At 50.0% G+C, this 22,014-nt stretch overlaps 5 protein-coding genes across 5 annotated transcripts in view; 2 read left to right on the top strand and 3 right to left on the bottom strand.

The window, feature by feature from the left end:
- LOC102089960 (feather keratin 1) overlaps positions 1-22,014 on the bottom strand; it is a 136,255-nt gene that overhangs the window by 80,471 nt on the left and 33,770 nt on the right. The gene's annotated exons all lie outside the window — the stretch shown is intronic.
- On the bottom strand, positions 1,642-2,863 carry LOC135576188 (feather keratin 1-like). The gene is made up of 2 exons (XM_065039910.1): positions 2,765-2,863; positions 1,642-2,399 (listed from the first exon to the last, which is right to left on the bottom strand). The coding sequence occupies exon 2, from the start codon at positions 2,376-2,378 to the stop codon at positions 2,070-2,072; it is 309 nt and encodes a 102-aa protein (XP_064895982.1). The 5' UTR covers positions 2,379-2,399; positions 2,765-2,863; the 3' UTR covers positions 1,642-2,069.
- Positions 3,511-6,584, top strand: LOC135576108 (feather keratin 1-like). The gene is made up of 2 exons (XM_065039475.1): positions 3,511-3,579; positions 6,255-6,584. Exons 1-2 carry the CDS (start codon positions 3,511-3,513, stop codon positions 6,582-6,584), a joined length of 399 nt encoding a protein of 132 aa, XP_064895547.1.
- LOC135576189 (feather keratin 1-like) lies at positions 14,829-16,056 on the bottom strand. The gene is made up of 2 exons (XM_065039911.1): positions 15,952-16,056; positions 14,829-15,586 (listed from the first exon to the last, which is right to left on the bottom strand). Exon 2 carries the CDS (start codon positions 15,563-15,565, stop codon positions 15,257-15,259), a length of 309 nt encoding a protein of 102 aa, XP_064895983.1. The 5' UTR covers positions 15,566-15,586; positions 15,952-16,056; the 3' UTR covers positions 14,829-15,256.
- Positions 19,175-19,771, top strand: LOC135576109 (feather keratin 1-like). The gene is made up of 2 exons (XM_065039476.1): positions 19,175-19,198; positions 19,442-19,771. The coding sequence occupies exons 1-2, from the start codon at positions 19,175-19,177 to the stop codon at positions 19,769-19,771; spliced, it is 354 nt and encodes a 117-aa protein (XP_064895548.1).

Here is a 22,014-nt window from a genome sequence, read left to right on the forward strand (position 1 = left end):
CCATCCAGCGGGACCTGGACAGGCTGGAGAGTTAGGCGGGGAGTAACCTAATGAAATTTAACAAGGGAAAGTGTAGAGTCCTGCATCTGGGCAGGAACCACCCCAGGTTCCAGTATAGGTTGGGAAATTACGTATTAGAGAGCAGTGTAGGGGAAAGGGACCTGGGGGTCCAGTTGGACAACAGGATGCCCATGAGCCAGCACTGTGCCCTTGTGGCCAGGAAGGCCAATTGCATCCTGGGGTGTATTAGAAGGGGGGTGGTTAGTAGATCAAGAGAGGTCCTCCTTCCTCTCCACTCTGCCCTGGTGAGACCACATCTGGAATATTGTGTCCAGTGTTGTGCCCCTCAGTTCCAGAAGGACAGGGAACTGCTGGAGAGAGTCCAGCGTAGGGCAACCAAGATGATTAAGGGAGTGGAGCACCTCCCTTATGAAGAAAGGCTGAGGGAGAGGGAGCTGGGTCTCTTTAGTTTGGAGAAGAGGAGACTAAGGGGGGACCTTATTATGTTTATAAATATATAAAGGGTGAGTGCCATGAGGATGGAGCCAGGCTCTTCTCGGTGGCAAACAATGATAGGACAAGGGGTAATGGGATCAAGCTGGAACACAAGAGGTTCCGCTTAAATTTGAGAAAAAACTTCTTCTCAGTGAGGGTGACAGAGCACTGGAACAGGCTGCCCAGGGAGGTTGTGGAGTCTCCTTCTCTGGAGACATTCAAAACCCGCCTGGACATGTTCCTGTGCGACCTCACCTAGGCGTTCCTGCTCCAGCAGGGGGATTGGGCTAGATGATCTTTTGAGGTCCCTTCCAATCCCAAACATACTGTGACACTGTGATACTGTGATAAGAGGAAATGGCCTCAAGGTGCTCCAGGGGAGCTTTAGATTGGATACAAGGAAAAATTTAGAACGGAAAGGGGTGGCGAGTATTGGAACAGACTGCAATGGGATGGGCGATTCAGGGGGGGAAAGAGCTGGCTCTGTCTGGACATGCGTCACCTTGTCCAGCTGTGTCCCACAGCAGTTGAGCAGCTTCTTTCCTCATCTGCAAGCCTCTCTGCAGCCTTTGCTGCTGCTCACCACGCTGCTTTAGAGACATTCTGGACAGCCCTTGGAGACACTCAGCCTGCACCCGCTGCCTCTTCTCCTGCCAGTGCCTCTCCCTGCTCCCTCCCTCCAGAAACATTCCCAGGAAGCCCTGGGCACAGAACAGGAAGGAGCAAGATGAGGACGACATGCACTCCGTGTTGGTCTGTGTGGTGTGTGGAACCTGATCAGCACTAAGCATCCGCTAACTGATCTCTCAATCCACTGTCCCAATGGGATGGGAGGAGATATGGAAAAGCAAGAGAGAAAAATACCCTTGGGTCAAGATCAGGGATCTCTAAGAGGAGAAGGAAATAATGAGAAAAAAACCCCACAGAAATAACAAGTGATGCAAACACAGTCCCCCACCACCTTGCAGCAGATGATCGATGCTCGACTATCCTTTGAAGAACACTTGCTTTGAAAAGACTGCCCAAAAAAGTCATTGCCCAACCATCCACGACAACCCCTTCCCACAATCACCATGAGGACCATTTCTCTCCATGGGCATCTTGGGATAGTGTCTGCAGGGAAAAGGATGACACAGAAGCTTGGACTGGGATACAGCAGAACTTTAATGAGTCAAAGATAGAAACGATGTTGTTATGAATGTAGATCCTAGTCCAAGGAGCACCAGTGGAGATGAGATTCTGAGATCCATGCTTCTGGCAAACATCCAGGCAGGTGTCCTGCTGCCTGCCTTACAGGGGGAGCAGGGCCAGCAGATCCTCCCTAGACAGGCTTTGTGGGGCTCACAGGCCAGGGGAACACAAGAGAACAAGGACACAAGAGGGGGAGGGGACACTGAAGGATGAGAAAGATGGCATGGGCTGTGCTTTCTGAGAGAACAGGCTGGCCTTGTCCTTTTGCAAGGGGTGTTGGGGTTGCTCAGCCCCTCTGAAAACAACAACCTGATGCTACATCCCCAGTCTGGTCTCATCTTGTGTATCCCTTGAGGACTTCCCCAGGACCATCAACAGCAACTTTAGCAGGGGAAACACCTCCTCGTGCCACAGATGCCGCTGCCCAAGCCAGAGAGACCAAAGCCCCCGGAGTTGATGGGCACTCCCTGAGAGCTGAGGATGCTGCCAACGGCAGCGGAGGTGGAGGATCCCACGGCGGTGTTCTGCGGGAAGGAGCTGAGGATGGGGCCAGGTAGGGTCACCACCACGGGGGACGGTTGGATGAAAACTCTGGAATCCTGGCACTGCTGGACACAGGGCTCGTTGCAGCTGTTGGCCAGTGGGGTTGGGCCAGAAGGCTGGCAGGGCAGGCACGGGTTGTAGCAGGACATGTCTTGTGGCTGGAGCTGCACCTGGGAGAGAGGGCAGGGAAAGCAGAGCAGAAGAGGTTGGCGAGGAGCAGCCTGTCTCTGCACTACAAGGGAGACAAGCCAAGCCAAGTTGGAGGTGAGAGCTGGAGGCTGTGTAGAGAGACCAACATGTTTCTACTTCCTTTCATCCCAGAATTCCCTTCCAAAAGAAACAAAGCACAGGGATATCCCTGCAGAACCCATAGCTTAATTCAGCAATGCCCTATCCTCTCTTCATGCAACACTGTCTGACCCCTTCCGTCTCCCAGGACCCATTGCCAAGCATAAGACAAAGAAGCAGGAATGAACTGAGAAAACTAGAGGAAGGAGAGGAGGATGAGGGGAAGGAAGGAGAGCTTCATACTCACCTTGTTCCTGAGGAGATGGAGGTGAGAGGAGTGAATGAGAGAGTGAAGGGAAGGACCTGTTTTTATACTGCTCCTGTACTGCCCTAGACCCACAGTCACTGCATGCAGGCAGTAATTTTCCAACAGACTCACCTCCAAAGCAAAATATCTTACCCAATAGCACAGGTTGGGTTTTGGTTTCCATTAATACTGCCATTTCATTTCCTCATTTCTGGCATGACCACTGGGACTCAGAGGCTCCTTTCAAGTATCAAGATCAAAGGCCTGAGGTTTTCCCTGGTAGGAAAAAATCAGTAAAGGCAGAAGATGGCTCCAAGTACTGGAGAGGTCTGTGGAGGCAGAGAGCATGGTTCTAGGGAAATCTAATGAGCCTGCACCAAGGTTCACACAAGCTGCCACCAATGAATTCCTCTCCTGTTTGTATCAATTTGTTTGGCAAAGTTGACCCCTCTCATGGCAAACTCTGGGGGTTCTCAACCAATGTCATAAGCAGGCTTACGGAACGAGAACATTAACTGCCCATACATCGAGTTTCCTGAACAATCCCTGTGGAGTCGGGTACCTCCTCACTACACGAGCGGTGCTTTGGTGCTTGGGACAGCATCTTGTTCTTCCCATTCTCATCATAGCACAGTGCATTTTGGCCGCACACTTAAACACTAACCAGTAGTTTTCCAAAATGCACTGACTGTCCTGTGAGCCCCCTGAACTGTGGCAGTGACGGCAATTAGGTCATGCTGAGGATGATGACCCTTGGCACTGCCTGCAGCTGTGGACTGACGTACAGCCTGGTGTTTGGAGATGGTATTCCCAGGGTAGGGATGGAGCTGCCCTGGAAGCAGGAGAATGCAACCCTGAGCAGGACACAGGCCTGCAGACAGCACACACTCCTGGCTTGGCCTCACGCCAAAAGCCTGACACATGGCCAATCCAAAATTAAGAGTGTGACTCGCTAAGGGTATGGAGAGTCAGGAAGCCAGGAATCTTGCCTGTTGAAGGCACTCCCTTGGCCTCCTGGGCTGCATCCCAGCTGCCTTCATGTCTTCAAGGCAGGGTTAGTGCATTGCCTCTTTGATGTGGTCTGAGACCTGGTTTTGTACCCTGGGCCCTTCTGAGCACATCCCCACCCTGAGCATCCTCAGGGACATGGCACTACAGGATCCTGAGAGTTCTGAGAGTTACATGCTGGGGAAATTAAGGGAGTTTCCTTGTGTTCTTGGTGATGTTGGGTTTTTCTCCAGCCTGAGAATGTTACTGGGCTATGGGAAAGGATGCGCGCTTAAGCCCTAGTGCCTGGGAGAAGACATAGTGCTTAGGACCCAGGGACGAGTCCCTGCCCGAGGGGAGTTGTTTTCTGCAAACCTCTCTTTCCCTCTGCTGAGAATTCAGGAGACCTTCTCATCACAACCCATCTTCTGTGGCCAGAAACATGAGAGCTTTCTGTCCATTCCCTTCCACTCTCAACTTCTCTACTGTTTTCTTGAGTGTTGGGCTTGACCTTTCCTGCTCTTGAACCATGAGCTGTTTAAGGTGTTGCCAGGATTTCTAAGCTCTTTTGCACTTGACAGCTGATCTCATGGCATCCTCCCTACCAGTTGCGTCATTAGGCTGAGGTCCAGGGACTTGACTCTACCTTCCACCCTGCCATCAGGTCTTGAATTCTCAGTTTCTCTGGTGTGTTAACTAAGCCGCCCCTTGATTCCAATGTTCGCAACCACTTCCTCCCTCTTAGAGGCAGCCATGCATCACCTGTCTTTTGCCCATGACAGAATCACAGAATGCTTGAGATTGGAAGGGATTTCAGGAGATCATCTTGTCCAACTAGCACTACTCAAAGCATAGTCAGCCTTTGGAGGATGCTCAGGGCCAAGTCCTGTCAAACTCTGTATACCTACAAAGATGCAGAAGCCATAGCCTCTTGGTGACAACACCAGGCAGTGCGTGATGACTCTCACAATAACAAAGTATCATCTGATGTGTCTATAGAATATCTCATTTTGCAACAGGTGCCTATTACCTCTAGTTTCTTCACTGGATAGGAATCAGTAGAGTCCAGATGTGTCTGTGTTCAAGAGCTGGACCTTTAGGTCACAAATCCTATAAGTACATACCAATGGCAAGAACCCTTGCAGTACCTCTGCCTTTCCTATAACCCCTGTCCCTGTTGAAGCTGCTCCATTCAGCCTTTGCACAAGCCTCCCTTTTGCTGCTGAATACCTGGAAGAACACCTTCTTCTTGCCCTCCACATGATTTGTCTGGTTCAATGCCATGTGGGCTTTGCCTTTCCTAACCCCAACCCTGCGCACTCAGACAACCTGGCAAATGATGTCCCCAGAGCAAAGGGCATCAAGAGGAAGACAGAAGAAATCATTGGCACAGACTGTCTACCGGCAGATACAATGGCCAGTGATCATTGAAACATGCACAAAGAGAGGGAGGAGAGAAAAGCAAGTGGAACATCCTTAACGAAGTGGAGACAATGTGTGCTCTACAGACATGTGCATCACAGGCCAGAGCTGGGCCTCTTTCTGCAAAGGGAGTTGCAAACAATTCACCACCCCAAGACAACATCCCCCGCCAGCAATGGACCCCTGCAGAACTTGGGGGTCATCTTCTCCTGCACCGACAAGACACTGCCCAGGATATACTCGGACCGTAATCCCACCACATGAAAGGACTTGTGTGGTAGAATAAGCACGTCAGAAATGAGGAAGTTAAATGGCATCATTGATGAAAACTCAAATGCAACCAGTTCAGTTAGGTAGGATATTTTGCTTTGGAGGTGAGCCTGCTGGAAAATTACTGCCACGTGCAGTGACTGGGTGCCTGGGGCGGTGCAGGAGCAGTATAAAAGCGGGTCCTTCTCCTCACTCTCTCATCCACTCCTCTCGCCTCCACCTCTTTGGGAACAAGGTGAGTCTGAAGCTCTTTCTCCTGCTCCTTATCTTACCTCCAGGATTTCAATGCAAACTCTCTGTCTTATGCTGTGTCATGGGGCTACTTACCACAGGAGAGGGCAACGAGCAGACGATGTGACATATAAACAGACTGGAGCTCGGCCAAGCTGAGCTATCATCTAGGTGGCAACCTCCCTGGGCTTGGTTGCTTTTCACAGGGATCTTTTGGGTTGAGTGGAAGGTGAAGACTGTGGGCAATGCTTACACCTCCTATCTCCAGCTTACAGACTCCTTTATCCTACACTGAGTCAAAGAACTGATTGACATGGGCAAGGGAAGGGAACCAAAGGTGAGGCAAGGACAGAGGCTGGGCTTGTTTAGGTGTCTCCTGAGCTGTGGGCTAGGAAGGGATGTCCCTCGGTTTGGTCACTGTTGACAGGGTTCTTTTGGGCTAAGGTAAAGGTCAAGCACCCGCAGACCTTCCTACACAGCCTCTAGCTCTATTCTCCAGCTTGTGATTTCCACCATGGTGGGGAGAAAACCTGCTCTTCATCATCCCTTGTACTTTGTTTTCCCCTGCCCTCTCTCCCAGGTGAACTACCAGCCAGAAGACATGTCCTGCTACAACCCCTGCCTGCCCTGCCAGTCCTCTGGCCCAACCCCGCTGGCCAACAGCTGCAATGAGCCCTGTGTCCAGCAGTGCCAGGACTCCAGAGTCTTCATCCAGCCGTCCCCCGTGGTGGTGACCCTGCCCGGCCCCATCCTCAGCTCCTTCCCGCAGAACACCGCCGTGGGATCCTCCACCTCCGCTGCCGTTGGCAGCATCCTCAGCTCTCAGGGAGTGCCCATCAACTCCGGGGGCTTTGGTCTCTCTGGCTTGGGCAGCGGCATCTGCGGCACAAGGAGGCGTTTCCCCTGCTAAAGCTGCTGCTGATGGCTCTGGGGAAGGACCCCAGGGACACAGAAAATGGTACCAGCCTGGGGACGTAGCATCAGGTTGTTGGTTTCAGAGGGTCTGAGCAACCTCAGCACCCTTGGCAAAAGGACAGGACCAGCCTGGTCTCTCAGAAAGTACAGCCCATGCTGCCTTTTTCCTCTTCCAGTGTCCCCTTTTCCTCTTGTGTCCTTGTTCTCTTGTGCTCCCCTGGACCGTGAGCCCCACTAAGCCAGCCTAGGGAGGACCTGCTGGCCCTGCTCCCTCTGTGGGACGGGCAGATGGACACCTGCCTGGGTGTTTCTCGCAGCTGCAGGGAACAGACACCTTTGTGCACCTGGTACTCCTTGCTCCGGGATCTCCACTTTGAGTGACTTGTTTTTCTTTTTTTTCCGTCATTAAAGTTCTGCTGCATCCCAGACCATGTCTCTGTGTCATCCTTTCCCCTGCAGAGGATTTCCTTAGGTGCCCAAGTAGAACGATGAGGCTCAGGAATTATTCCTGGAAGGTCGTCTTCAGGATGGTTATGCCATGGTTACTATGGTTTCCCCATAGCAACCTTCACAGATCTGTGCTTTGCTGCTGCACCTAGAGTGATTCTGATGGCAGCACATCTGTGTTTTGGCTTTTTCTGAGCAGTGCTTGCACAGCAGCAAGGTGGTCTCTCCAACCACACTCTCAAAGGCCAACAGTCTGAGGATAGGCAAGAGTTTGGGAGGGGGCAGAGGCAGGACATCTGCAGGACAGCTGACTCAGAGTGACCAAAGGGACATTCCATACCATATAACATTGTGCTCAGCAAAAAATCTAAGACAAATAAGGAGGAGGTGGAGCGGCCATTTAATATTTGTCCATTCATTTTCCAAAGCGTGTTCTGGCCCTGCTTTGCAGGAATTGGCTGAAAAACACCTCCTGATGGAAAGCAGAGAAGAAAATTTTTTGCTTTTCTTTGCTTCTGCACATGGCTTCTGCCTTTCTTCTTTAAACTGCATGTATCTCAACCTACAACTCAGTAATCTTATTTTCTCTCTGTCTTGCTGGGGATTTGGTAGTGATAAAGCAACTTGGAGCGCACCTGGTGACCAGTCAAGGTCACCTCACCCCAGTCTTTCTGATGTTCACTGGGATGTTCCAGACAATAGCAGTTTTAATAGAGCAGGCTATATCTGTACCAATTACCAATTCACAGGCCTCTGTGTAGCGCAGGCAGTTTGCTTGCTGCATAGTTTATCTCCAGATTTTGCTAAAGGCTGGGAACGTGTTAATAGAATCAAATGCCCTGGGCTTTGTCCTGGCATTGGGGCCCTTACAGTGTTGGGGGAGCTGTCTAGTGGAGAGGATGAGGGAATTCACCTTCCTCTTCCCAGAAGGACTCATGGGGCGTGTTTTGTTGTGTATGCCCCTGAGGTCCTTGCTCACCCTTAAGTGAGGTGTTTACTGCTATGAATTAACAGTGTTTGCTTAATGTGGTGGTTGTAGAGTCTGGTGTCATGCTGGTGTAAGAGAAGAAAACTTTTGGGTGTGGCAACAGTGAAACATGCCTTGAGTTGGCCAGTCCTTGTTTGGCAGTTGCTTGAAAACCAGGTGCTTTTAGCACTGTACTACGCGTTGACCTGAGCCCGTTGAGCCACAATTCAGTGCTCTCAGATGACCATGGTAAAGACAGGGACCCAAATCGCTTCTGAGAGTGCCATGTTTGAGCCAGGCATTCAACCTACATCTGAGAAGATAGCATTTGAGGCAAAGACCAAAACCACATGTGAGGACGCTGTGGTTGAGATAGGGACCCAAATAGCACCTGCATTGATCGCCCCAGTAGTGTAAAAGTCACAGTGGACAACGAGATGAAGGCGTCCTTATCATTGATTCCTAAGGGAGTGCCAAGGAGGAAGAGTCTTATGGGGAAGCTGGATCTTCAGCAAAGAAATGGGAGGAAGAAGTGAGAGATATCACTGAAGAAACAGAGAGTACCTGGTCCCTGACCCCCAGAGGTGTTTTAGATGTGTAAAGATTACAGGCACCAGCCGGGTGAGTGGATTACTGCTTGGCAAGTCTGTTGTAGGGAGAGCAGAGCCAACAGTCAGGAACTGGAAGTTTAAGGAAGGCCAAGAGCTGAAATCCCTCACCACAGGCCATGTGAAAAAGCTATTCCAAAGGGCACCAGGGGAATATTTTAAAAGGTTGGCAAAAACTTATTGCCCAGATTTGGATACACCAACTGTACAGAGAGAATCTTCTCATCTCTCAAACTGTGAAGAAATTCTCTCTCCGTCCTTGTCCCCGGAGTCTAGCACTACAGGTATGAGGGGCATCCCAGGGAGCCAGTCCTCTCCCACCTCAGTCAGTGGGGAATGGACCCCCAAGACCATGCTGCGTGGCCCTCTCTGGTTCTTCCTGCATGATCAGAAGGGGGACTGAGGAAGTGGGGATGTGAGTCCACCTTTAAGGTGGAAGCCTGCGTATGAAAACTGAGGGAGAAGACAGCTGCTTCTCGGCATGCTCATGGGGCTTATGCAAGAGTGCTGTTAGTTTAGTTGCAGTCTAGCTACTACCTGATGCACGATAAGAAAGGAGAAAAAGGTTTAGAGAAGGGCTAAAAAAGAATACTGATTCTTCTGAAGGAAGGATTTGCCATAAAAAGAAACAAAGTCAATGGATCTGCACAGGGGATATTTTTCTTGGGAATATTATGTTGGTGCAAAAGTAATTGCATTTCTGGACCATGAATTTTAAAGCATTATAACCAGGCTCATGCGCATTGTTCTTTTTCAAAATAGGAGTCATTGCACTCAACACATTTTTGCCAATGAGAAATGTTTGATTATTCCTGTAGCATAAAAATCCATGCTTTGGGATTCAATGAATGCTTGAAATGCATTTACTGCATCCTGCTGGTGTTTTCAAGATGTTTGAAGAAATGGTAATTGTTTGGTAAGTGGTCAGGTGAATACGGTGGATGAGGCAAAACTATGCAGGCAAATTTGCTCAACTTCTGAAGCCTTGGTTGTGTCACATGTGATCGGGCGTTGCTGTGGAGAAGAATTGGGCCCTTTCTGTTGACCAATGCCGGTTGCAGGCATTGCAGTTTTTGGTGTATCTCATTGATTTGCTAAGCACACCTCTCAGATCTAATAGTTTCACCAAGATTTGGAAAGCTAGAGTGGATCAGACTGGCAGCTGATGACTAAACAGTGACCATGGCCTTTTTTTGGTGTCAGTTTGACTTTGCGAAGTGCTTTGTAGGTACTTGCATTTTATTGCACATCTCAATCCAATCGAGAAACGGTTCATTGTTGCATAGCATAAAAGAAGGTGACACTTCAAAAGGACAATTTTTTAAATTTTTGGTCAGCTCATGAGGCACCCACTTACTTGCTTTAAATGTTGAATGACCATAGAATGGTTGATGTCGAGTTCTTTGGCAGCTTTTCAGGTAGTTGTAAGAGGATCAGCTATGATAATTGCTCTCGGTTGGTTGTTGTCAGCTTTCAATGGTGGCCACTATGCTCCTCATCTTCAAAGCTCTTGCGTCCTTTGCAAAACTTCTTGAACCACCGCTGTACTGTACGTTTCTTATCAGTTCCTGGTCCAAATGTGCGGTTGATGTTGGAAATTTTCTCCGCTTCTTTATGACCCATTTTCAATCTGAAAAAGAAAATCACTTGAGTTTGATTTTTGCCAAATATAATTTCCATAGTCTAAAATAAACAGCAAGTAATAAGTCAGTAGCAAAAAAAAAAACAAAAACAAAAACAAAAACCAAACTTGAGAAAAATGCATTACAATTATATATAACATAACCACATTTAAGAATGCATTCCAATATCAAATGGCAAATTTCAACAATGCAAAAAACCACAAATACTTTTTCAGCAACCTCATGAAAAGGCAGGGTGGATGTTGTCACATGCCCATGTATGTGATCAATGTGTCTCCATCAACTGGTAGCCAGACAAGGTCAAGCCATGCTAAGAATGGTTGTTTACTGCCTCTTCTGTGGACACAGCAGCACTAGGAGTGAAGAAAGCGTTGCCCTGGGAAAGTGAGGGGTGAGTGCAGCACATGAGAAGCTTCAGCATTCACATAAGGAGGGGAGGGTAGGTGTCAAGGTTTGATTGCAAGGTAACAATAAACCATGGCAGATGTTTTGTTAACCCGCTCTCCCTGCCTCTTTTCCCCCTTTAGCCCACCCCCACCTTTCCCACTAAGTACAGGCGACTGGAAAGCAAAGAAGGAGCCAAGAGAGGGAGAGTTGGAAACAAATTAAGAATGTTTTACTAATGCTACTAATAAAACAGAGAAAATAATACAAAATATACAAAACCAATCTTGAAAATCCTGGCAACTGCTCTGGCAGGTGTAGGGCTGGCACCTGGAAGTCCTGGACTGGACTCTGCTGCCAACTGGAACTGGATTCAGTCTATCACTAGGCCTCAGTTCGCAGGGACGACTCACAAGGTCCTCTCCTAATGTCGGCCATAGGGAAAAGGGACGAGATCCTCATGATCTCCCACTTTTATATGAAGTATCACATGAATGGGATGTAATAGTTGGGGAGTTTTTGGTCACCTGTTCAGTTCGCTGCTTTCCCCTCTCGCGGGATGTGTGTCCTTACCAGAAACCTTGCATTCCAATGCTATGTCTACCAAAACATGTATCTAGCTTTCAGAAAAGTGCAGTGAGTATGAAGACTTTAGCTGAAAGGAAAATTCACTAAAAGAGAAACTTGTATTTAACAAAACCAGGACAGTGAGACACAGTGCAGTGGGACCCCTTTGGGTACTATCACTTGCAGGCTTGGAGGGCATCTGTGACTCCTTCAGAACCTCTGGCCATCAGACCCAGCTTTGATGAGTCTCTGCCCAGACGTTCTTCTCTTGGCCTTGGTGTACAAGCTACGGCAGGGGCAAGTGGCCACTGCTGATGGTGGCTGGGAAGCCTGGGGCTGTGGGAGGCTCTGGGAGGGCAGCAGCCCCACCAGTTCCTGGAAAAGTTTTTGAGGAGCAGGAGGCAGGGAGAGGCATGGGCAGGAACAGGGGCAGCAGGTGTGGGCTAAACTGTCTCAAAGCGCTGTCCAAGAGCTCTCCAAAGCACCACGGTGAGCAGCAGCAAAGGCTGCAGAAAGGCTTTCAGCTGAGGAAGGGGGGCAGCTGAACTCTTGTAGGACACAGATAGCATGATGATACGTGTCTACCTAGAGCCCTGATTGGATGCTGGCTTGGTAGCAGCCAGCCATTCTACTCAGTGGATGAGGGAAAGGCTGTGGAAAATGTTTAGCTGGACTTATTAAAGCCTTTGACACTGTTTCCCACAGCATTCTCCTGGAGAAAGTGGCCGGTCATGGCTTGGATGGGTCTACTCTTTGGTGATTAGTGAGCTGGCTGGTTGGCCAGGGAAAACAAGTTGTGCTGAATATAATCAAATCCAGTTGACGGCCAGTCGTGACTGGTGTTCCCCAGGGATAAGTACTGGGGCCAGTTCTGTTTAATCTTTTTATCAATGGTCTGGATGAGGAGATCAAGTGCACCCTCAGTAACTTTGCAGATGACAGCAAGTTGTGTGGGAATGTTTGACTGCTGGAGGGTAGGAAGGCCATACAGAGGAATCTGGTCCAGCTGGATCATTGGGCTGAGGCCATTGTATGAGGTTCAACAAGGCCAAGTGCTGAGTCCTGTGCTTATGTCACAACAACCAAAATGAACACTAGTCTTGGGGAAGAGTGGTTGGAAAGACATCCAATAGAAAAGGATGACAGGTATTAGTTGACAGCTGCTGAACAGCTGTTTTCCCAGGTGGCCAAAAGTGCCAAGAGCATCCTGGCGTGTATCAGCACTGGTGCAGCCAGCAGAACCAGGGCAGTGACTGTCCCCCTGTGCTGGGCAAAGCTGAGGTCATACTTCTCATCTTCTGTTCATTTTTAGGCCCCTCATGACAAGAAAGCCCTTGAGATGCAGGAGTGAGTTCAGGGAAGGGAACAGAGCTGGCAATGGGCTGGAGCACAAGTGTGATGGGAGTGTCTGAAAGACCTGGGGGCTTCAGCCTGTAGAAGAGGAAGCTGAGGGGAGACCACCTCACTCTCTGCAACTGCCTGAAAACAGGCTGTAGCATGAAGGGTGTTGGTCTGTTCACCCAAGTAGGAAGTGATAGCATAAGAGTAATGGAACAGCTTAGCCTTGGTGCCATCTCAAGGCATATCAAGGATAAGAGGGTTATTAGGTGCATTATGAGAATGTAACAAGGTGGATGGATGATGGCAGAGCGGTGGATGTGGTCTACCTTGACTTCAGTAAAGCCTTTGACACAGTCTCCCACAGCATCCCCACAGCTAAGTTGAGGAGGTGTGGTCTAGACAATAGAGTAGTGAGGTGGGTTGCAAACTGGCTTAAGGAGAGAAGCCAGAGAGTGGTAGTCAATGGTGCGGAATCTAGTTGGAGGCCAGTATCTAGTGGAGTGCCTCAGGGGTCAGTACTGGGGCCTATATTATTCAATATCTTCATTAATGATTTAGATGAGGGAATAGAGTGTACTATCAGCAAGTTTGCTGATGACACTAAGCTGGGAGGGGTGGCTGACACGCCAGAAGGCTGTGCTGCCATCCAGCGGGACCTGGACAGGCTGGAGAGTTAGGCGGGGAGTAACCTAATGAAATTTAACAAGGGAAAGTGTAGAGTCCTGCATCTGGGCAGGAACCACCCCAGGTTCCAGTATAGGTTGGGAAATTACGTATTAGAGAGCAGTGTAGGGGAAAGGGACCTGGGGGTCCAGTTGGACAACAGGATGCCCATGAGCCAGCACTGTGCCCTTGTGGCCAGGAAGGCCAATTGCATCCTGGGGTGTATTAGAAGGGGGGTGGTTAGTAGATCAAGAGAGGTCCTCCTTCCTCTCCACTCTGCCCTGGTGAGACCACATCTGGAATATTGTGTCCAGTGTTGTGCCCCTCAGTTCCAGAAGGACAGGGAACTGCTGGAGAGAGTCCAGCGTAGGGCAACCAAGATGATTAAGGGAGTGGAGCACCTCCCTTATGAAGAAAGGCTGAGGGAGAGGGAGCTGGGTCTCTTTAGTTTGGAGAAGAGGAGACTAAGGGGGGACCTTATTATGTTTATAAATATATAAAGGGTGAGTGCCATGAGGATGGAGCCAGGCTCTTCTCGGTGGCAAACAATGATAGGACAAGGGGTAATGGGATCAAGCTGGAACACAAGAGGTTCCGCTTAAATTTGAGAAAAAACTTCTTCTCAGTGAGGGTGACAGAGCACTGGAACAGGCTGCCCAGGGAGGTTGTGGAGTCTCCTTCTCTGGAGACATTCAAAACCCGCCTGGACATGTTCCTGTGCGACCTCACCTAGGCGTTCCTGCTCCAGCAGGGGGATTGGGCTAGATGATCTTTTGAGGTCCCTTCCAATCCCAAACATACTGTGACACTGTGATACTGTGATAAGAGGAAATGGCCTCAAGGTGCTCCAGGGGAGCTTTAGATTGGATACAAGGAAAAATTTAGAACGGAAAGGGGTGGCGAGTATTGGAACAGACTGCAATGGGATGGGCGATTCAGGGGGGGAAAGAGCTGGCTCTGTCTGGACATGCGTCACCTTGTCCAGCTGTGTCCCACAGCAGTTGAGCAGCTTCTTTCCTCATCTGCAAGCCTCTCTGCAGCCTTTGCTGCTGCTCACCACGCTGCTTTAGAGACATTCTGGACAGCCCTTGGAGACACTCAGCCTGCACCCGCTGCCTCTTCTCCTGCCAGTGCCTCTCCCTGCTCCCTCCCTCCAGAAACATTCCCAGGAAGCCCTGGGCACAGAACAGGAAGGAGCAAGATGAGGACGACATGCACTCCGTGTTGGTCTGTGTGGTGTGTGGAACCTGATCAGCACTAAGCATCCGCTAACTGATCTCTCAATCCACTGTCCCAATGGGATGGGAGGAGATATGGAAAAGCAAGAGAGAAAAATACCCTTGGGTCAAGATCAGGGATCAATAAGAGGAGAAGGAAATAATGGGAAAAAAACCCCACAGAAATAACAAGTGATGCAAACACAGTCCCCCACCACCTTGCAGCAGATGATCGATGCTCGACTATCCTTTGAAGAACACCTACTTTGAAAAGACTGCCCAAAAAAGTCATTGTCCAACCATCCACGACAACCCCTTCCCACAATCACCATGAGGACCATTTCTCTCCATGGGCATCTTGGGATAGTGTCTGCAGGTAAAGGATGACACAGAAGCTTGGACTGGGATACAGCAGAACTTTAATGAGTCAAAGATGGAAACGATGTTGTTATGAGTGTAGATCCTAGTCCAAGGAGCACCAGTGGAGATGAGATTCTGAGATCCATGCTTCTGGCAAACATCCAGGCAGGTGTCCTGCTGCCTGCCTTACAGGGGGAGCAGGGCCAGCAGATCCTCCCTAGACAGGCTTTGTGGGGCTCACAGGCCAGGGGAACACAAGAGAACAAGGACACAAGAGGGAGAGGGGACACTGAAGGATTGGAAAGATGGCATGGGCTGTGCTTTCTGAGAGAACAGGCTGGCCTTGTCCTTTTGCAAGGGGTGTTGGGGTTGCTCAGCCCCTCTGAAACCAACAACCTGATGCTACATCCCCAGTCTGGTCTCATCTTGTGTGTCCCTTGAGGACTTCCCCAGGACCATCAACAGCAACTTTAGCAGGGGAAACACCTCCTTGTGCCACAGATGCCGCTGCCCAAGCCAGAGAGACCAAAGCCCCCGGAGTTGATGGGCACTCCCTGAGAGCTGAGGATGCTGCCAACGGCAGCGGAGGTGGAGGATCCCACGGCGGTGTTCTGCGGGAAGGAGCTGAGGATGGGGCCGGGTAGGGTCACCACCACGGGGGACGGTTGGATGAAAACTCTGGAATCCTGGCACTGCTGGACACAGGGCTCATTGCAGCTGTTGGCCAGTGGGGTTGGGCCAGAAGGCTGGCAGGGCAGGCACGGGTTGTAGCAGGACATGTCTTGTGGCTGGAGCTGCACCTGGAAGAGAGGGCAGGGAAAGCAGAGCAGAAGAGGTTGGCGAGGAGCAGCCTGTCTCTGCACTACAAGGGAGACAAGCCAAGCCAAGTTGGAGGTGAGAGCTGGAGGCTGTGTAGAGAGACCAACATGTTTCTACTTCCTTTCATCCCAGAATTCCCTTCCAAAAGAAACAAAGCACAGGGATATCCCTGCAGAACCCATAGCTTAATTCAGCAATGCCCTATCCTCTCTTCATGCAACACTGTCTGACCCCTTCCGTCTCCCAGGACCCATTGCCAAGCATAAGACAAAGAAGCAGGAATGAACTGAGAAAACTAGAGGAAGGAGAGGAGGATGAGGGGAAGGAAGGAGAGCTTCATACTCACCTTGTTCCTGAGGAGATGGAGGTGAGAGGAGTGAATGAGAGAGTGAAGGGAAGGACCTGTTTTTATACTGCTCCTGTACTGCCCTAGACCCACAGTCACTGCATGCAGGCAGTAATTTTCCAACAGACTCACCTCCAAAGCAAAATATCTTACCCAATAGCACAGGTTGGGTTTTGGTTTCCATTAATACTGCCATTTCATTTCCTCATTTCTGGCATGACCACTGGGACTCAGAGGCTCCTTTCAAGTATCAAGATCAAAGGCCTGAGGTTTTCCCTGGTAGGAAAAAATCAGTAAAGGCAGAAGATGGCTCCAAGTACTGGAGAGGTCTGTGGAGGCAGAGAGCATGGTTCTAGGGAAATCTAATGAGCCTGCACCAAGGTTCACACAAGCTGCCACCAATGAATTCCTCTCCTGTTTGTATCAATTTGTTTGGCAAAGTTGACCCCTCTCATGGCAAACTCTGGGGGTTCTCAACCAATGTCATAAGCAGGCTTACGGAACGAGAACATTAACTGCCCATACATCGAGTTTCCTGAACAATCCCTGTGGAGTCGGGTACCTCCTCACTACACGAGCGGTGCTTTGGTGCTTGGGACAGCATCTTGTTCTTCCCATTCTCATCATAGCACAGTGCATTTTGGCCGCACACTTAAACACTAACCAGTAGTTTTCCAAAATGCACTGACTGTCCTGTGAGCCCCCTGAACTGTGGCAGTGACGGCAATTAGGTCATGCTGAGGATGATGACCCTTGGCACTGCCTGCAGCTGTGGACTGACGTACAGCCTGGTGTTTGGAGATGGTATTCCCAGGGTAGGGATGGAGCTGCCCTGGAAGCAGGAGAATGCAACCCTGAGCAGGACACAGGCCTGCAGACAGCACACACTCCTGGCTTGGCCTCACGCCAAAAGCCTGACACATGGCCAATCCAAAATTAAGAGTGTGACTCGCTAAGGGTATGGAGAGTCAGGAAGCCAGGAATCTTGCCTGTTGAAGGCACTCCCTTGGCCTCCTGGGCTGCATCCCAGCTGCCTTCATGTCTTCAAGGCAGGGTTAGTGCATTGCCTCTTTGATGTGGTCTGAGACCTGGTTTTGTACCCTGGGCCCTTCTGAGCACATCCCCACCCTGAGCATCCTCAGGGACATGGCACTACAGGATCCTGAGAGTTCTGAGAGTTACATGCTGGGGAAATTAAGGGAGTTTCCTTGTGTTCTTGGTGATGTTGGGTTTTTCTCCAGCCTGAGAATGTTACTGGGCTATGGGAAAGGATGCGCGCTTAAGCCCTAGTGCCTGGGAGAAGACATAGTGCTTAGGACCCAGGGATGAGTCCCTGCCCGAGGGGAGTTGTTTTCTGCAAACCTCTCTTTCCCTCTGCTGAGAATTCAGGAGACCTTCTCATCACAACCCATCTTCTGTGGCCAGAAACATGAGAGCTTTCTGTCCATTCCCTTCCACTCTCAACTTCTCTACTGTTTTCTTGAGTGTTGGGCTTGACCTTTCCTGCTCTTGAACCATGAGCTGTTTAAGGTGTTGCCAGGATTTCTAAGCTCTTTTGCACTTGACAGCTGATCTCATGGCATCCTCCCTACCAGTTGCGTCATTAGGCTGAGGTCCAGGGACTTGACTCTACCTTCCACCCTGCCATCAGGTCTTGAATTCTCAGTTTCTCTGGTGTGTTAACTAAGCCGCCCCTTGATTCCAATGTTCGCAACCACTTCCTCCCTCTTAGAGGCAGCCATGCATCACCTGTCTTTTGCCCATGACAGAATCACAGAATGCTTGAGATTGGAAGGGATTTCAGGAGATCATCTTGTCCAACTAGCACTACTCAAAGCATAGTCAGCCTTTGGAGGATGCTCAGGGCCAAGTCCTGTCAAACTCTGTATACCTACAAAGATGCAGAAGCCATAGCCTCTTGGTGACAACACCAGGCAGTGCGTGATGACTCTCACAATAACAAAGTATCATCTGATGTGTCTATAGAATATCTCATTTTGCAACAGGTGCCTATTACCTCTAGTTTCTTCACTGGATAGGAATCAGTAGAGTCCAGATGTGTCTGTGTTCAAGAGCTGGACCTTTAGGTCACAAATCCTATAAGTACATACCAATGGCAAGAACCCTTGCAGTACCTCTGCCTTTCCTATAACCCCTGTCCCTGTTGAAGCTGCTCCATTCAGCCTTTGCACAAGCCTCCCTTTTGCTGCTGAATACCTGGAAGAACACCTTCTTCTTGCCCTCCACATGATTTGTCTGGTTCAATGCCATGTGGGCTTTGCCTTTCCTAACCCCAACCCTGCGCACTCAGACAACCTGGCAAATGATGTCCCCAGAGCAAAGGGCATCAAGAGGAAGACAGAAGAAATCATTGGCACAGACTGTCTACCGGCAGATACAATGGCCAGTGATCATTGAAACATGCACAAAGAGAGGGAGGAGAGAAAAGCAAGTGGAACATCCTTAACGAAGTGGAGACAATGTGTGCTCTACAGACATGTGCATCACAGGCCAGAGCTGGGCCTCTTTCTGCAAAGGGAGTTGCAAACAATTCACCACCCCAAGACAACATCCCCCGCCAGCAATGGACCCCTGCAGAACTTGGGGGTCATCTTCTCCTGCACCGACAAGACACTGCCCAGGATATACTCGGACCGTAATCCCACCACATGAAAGGACTTGTGTGGTAGAATAAGCACGTCAGAAATGAGGAAGTTAAATGGCATCATTGATGAAAACTCAAATGCAACCAGTTCAGTTAGGTAGGATATTTTGCTTTGGAGGTGAGCCTGCTGGAAAATTACTGCCACGTGCAGTGACTGGGTGCCTGGGGCGGTGCAGGAGCAGTATAAAAGCGGGTCCTTCTCCTCACTCTCTCATCCACTCCTCTCGCCTCCACCTCTTTGGGAACAAGGTGAGTCTGAAGCTCTTTCTCCTGCTCCTTATCTTACCTCCAGGATTTCAATGCAAACTCTCTGTCTTATGCTGTGTCATGGGGCTACTTACCACAGGAGAGGGCAACGAGCAGACGATGTGACATATAAACAGACTGGAGCTCGGCCAAGCTGAGCTATCATCTAGGTGGCAACCTCCCTGGGCTTGGTTGCTTTTCACAGGGATCTTTTGGGTTGAGTGGAAGGTGAAGACTGTGGGCAATGCTTACATCTCCTATCTCCAGCTTACAGACTCCTTTATCCTACACTGGGTCAAAGAACTGATTGACATGGGCAAGGGAAGGGAACCAAAGGTGAGGCAAGGACAGAGGCTGGGCTTGTTTAGGTGTCTCCTGAGCTGTGGGCTAGGAAGGGATGTCCCTCGGTTTGGTCACTGTTGACAGGGTTCTTTTGGGCTAAGGTAAAGGTCAAGCACCCGCAGACCTTCCTACACAGCCTCTAGCTCTATTCTCCAGCTTGTGATTTCCACCATGGTGGGGAGAAAACCTGCTCTTCATCATCCCTTGTACTTTGTTTTCCCCTGCCCTCTCTCCCAGGTGAACTACCAGCCAGAAGACATGTCCTGCTACAACCCCTGCCTGCCCTGCCAGTCCTCTGGCCCAACCCCACTGGCCAACAGCTGCAATGAGCCCTGTGTCCAGCAGTGCCAGGACTCCAGAGTCTTCATCCAGCCGTCCCCTGTGGTGGTGACCCTGCCCGGCCCCATCCTCAGCTCCTTCCCGCAGAACACCGCCGTGGGATCCTCCACCTCCGCTGCCGTTGGCAGCATCCTCAGCTCTCAGGGAGTGCCCATCAACTCTGGGGGCTTTGGTCTCTCTGGCTTGGGCAGCGGCATCTGCGGCACAAGGAGGCGTTTCCCCTGCTAAAGCTGCTGCTGATGGCTCTGGGGAAGGACCCCAGGGACACAGAAAATGGTACCAGCCTGGGGACGTAGCATCAGGTTGTTGGTTTCAGAGGGTCTGAGCAACCTCAGCACCCTTGGCAAAAGGACAGGACCAGCCTGGTCTCTCAGAAAGTACAGCCCATGCTGCCTTTTTCCTCTTCCAGTGTCCCCTTTTCCTCTTGTGTCCTTGTTCTCTTGTGCTCCCCTGGACTGTGAGCCCCACTAAGCCAGCCTAGGGAGGACCTGCTGGCCCTGCTCCCTCTGTGGGACGGGCAGATGGACACCTGCCTGGGTGTTTCTCGCAGCTGCAGGGAACAGACACCTTTGTGCACCTGGTACTCCTTGCTCCGGGATCTCCACTCAGAGTGACTTGTTTTTCTTCTTTTTCCACCATTAAAGTTCTGCTGCATCCCAGACCATGTCTCTGTGTCATCCTTTCCCCTGCAGAGGATTTTCTTAGGTGCCCAAGTAGAACGATGATGCTCAGGAAGGTCGTCTTCCGGACGGTAATGCCATGGTTACTATGGTTTCCCCATAGCAACCTTCACAGATCTGTGCTTTGCTGCTGCACCTAGAGTGATTCTGATGGCAGCACATCTGTGTTTTGGCTTTTTCTGAGCAGTGCTTGCACAGCAGCAAGGTGGTCTCTCCAACCACACTCTCAAAGGCCAACAGTCTGAGGATAGGCAAGAGTTTGGGAGGGGGCAGAGGCAGGACATCTGCAGGACAGCTGACTCAGAGTGACCAAAGGGACATTCCATACCATATAACATTGTGCTCAGCAAAAAATCTAAGACAAATAAGGAGGAGGTGGAGCGGCCATTTAATATTTGTCCATTCATTTTCCAAAGCGTGTTCTGGCCCTGCTTTGCAGGAATTGGCTGAAAAACACCTCCTGATGGAAAGCAGAGAAGAAAATTTTTTGCTTTTCTTTGCTTCTGCACATGGCTTCTGCCTTTCTTCTTTAAACTGCATGTATCTCAACCTACAACTCAGTAATCTTATTTTCTCTCTGTCTTGCTGGGGATTTGGTAGTGATAAAGCAACTTGGAGCGCACCTGGTGACCAGTCAAGGTCACCTCACCCCAGTCTTTCTGATGTTCACTGGGATGTTCTAGACAATAGCAGTTTTAATAGAGCAGGCTATATCTGTACCAATTACCAATTCACAGGCCTCTGTGTAGCGCAGGCAGTTTGCTTGCTGCATAGTTTATCTCCAGATTTTGCTAAGGCTGGGAACGTGTTAATAGAACCAGATGCCCTGGGCTTTGTCCTGGCATTGGGGCCCTTATAGTGTTGGGGGAGCTGTCTAGTGGAGAGGATGAGGGAATTCACCTTCCTCTTCCCAGAAGGACTCATGGGGCGTGTTTTGTTGTGTATGCCCCTGAGGTCCTTGCTCACCCTTAAGTGAGGTGTTTACTGCTATGAATTAACAGTGTTTGCTTAATGTGGTGGTTGTAGAGTCTGGTGTCATGCTGGTGTAAGAGAAGAAAACTTTTGGGTGTGGCAACAGTGAAACATGCCTTGAGTTGGCCAGTCCTTGTTTGGCAGTTGCTTGAAAACCAGGTGCTTTTAGCACTGTACTATGCGTTGACCTGAGCCCGTTGAGCCACAATTCAGTGCTCTCAGATGACCATGGTAAAGACAGGGACCCAAATCGCTTCTGAGAGTGCCATGTTTGAGCCAGGCATTCAACCTACATCTGAGAAGATAGCATTTGAGGCAAAGACCAAAACCACATGTGAGGACGCTGTGGTTGAGATAGGGACCCAAATAGCACCTGCATTGATCGCCCCAGTAGTGTAAAAGTCACAGTGGACAACGAGATGAAGGCGTCCTTATCATTGATTCCTAAGGGAGTGCCAAGGAGGAAGAGTCTTATGGGGAAGCTGGATCTTCAGCAAAGAAATGGGAGGAAGAAGTGAGAGATATCACTGAAGAAACAGAGAGTACCTGGTCCCTGACCCCCAGAGGTGTTTTAGATGTGTAAAGATTACAGGCACCAGCCGGGTGAGTGGATTACTGCTTGGCAAGTCTGTTGTGGGGAGAGCAGAGCCAACAGTCAGGAACTGGAAGTTTAAGGAAGGCCAAGAGCTGAAATCCCTCACCACAGGCCATGTGAAAAAGCTATTCCAAAGGGCACCAGGGGAATATTTTAAAAGGTTGGCAAAAACTTATTGCCCAGATTTGGATACACTAACTGTACAGGGAGAATCTTCCCATCTC

The sequence above is a fragment of the Columba livia genome, chromosome 23, assembly GCF_036013475.1.
Source record: "Columba livia isolate bColLiv1 breed racing homer chromosome 23, bColLiv1.pat.W.v2, whole genome shotgun sequence".
Classification (NCBI taxonomy): Eukaryota; Metazoa; Chordata; class Aves; order Columbiformes; family Columbidae; genus Columba; species Columba livia.

Bases quoted from the DNA above. Each gene is read 5' to 3' on its own strand.
- LOC135576188 (XM_065039910.1), bottom strand. From the start codon at position 2,378: ATGTCCTGCTACAACCCGTGCCTGCCCTGCCAGCCTTCTGGCCCAACC.
- LOC135576108 (XM_065039475.1), top strand. From the start codon at position 3,511: ATGACCCTTGGCACTGCCTGCAGCTGTGGACTGACGTACAGCCTGGTG. The intron at 3,580-6,254 runs GTAGGGATGGAG...CCTCTCTCCCAG, and splicing joins TTGGAGATGGTATTCCCAGG to GTGAACTACCAGCCAGAAGA.
- LOC135576189 (XM_065039911.1), bottom strand. From the start codon at position 15,565: ATGTCCTGCTACAACCCGTGCCTGCCCTGCCAGCCTTCTGGCCCAACC.
- LOC135576109 (XM_065039476.1), top strand. From the start codon at position 19,175: ATGGGCAAGGGAAGGGAACCAAAG. The intron at 19,199-19,441 runs GTGAGGCAAGGA...CCTCTCTCCCAG, and splicing joins GCAAGGGAAGGGAACCAAAG to GTGAACTACCAGCCAGAAGA.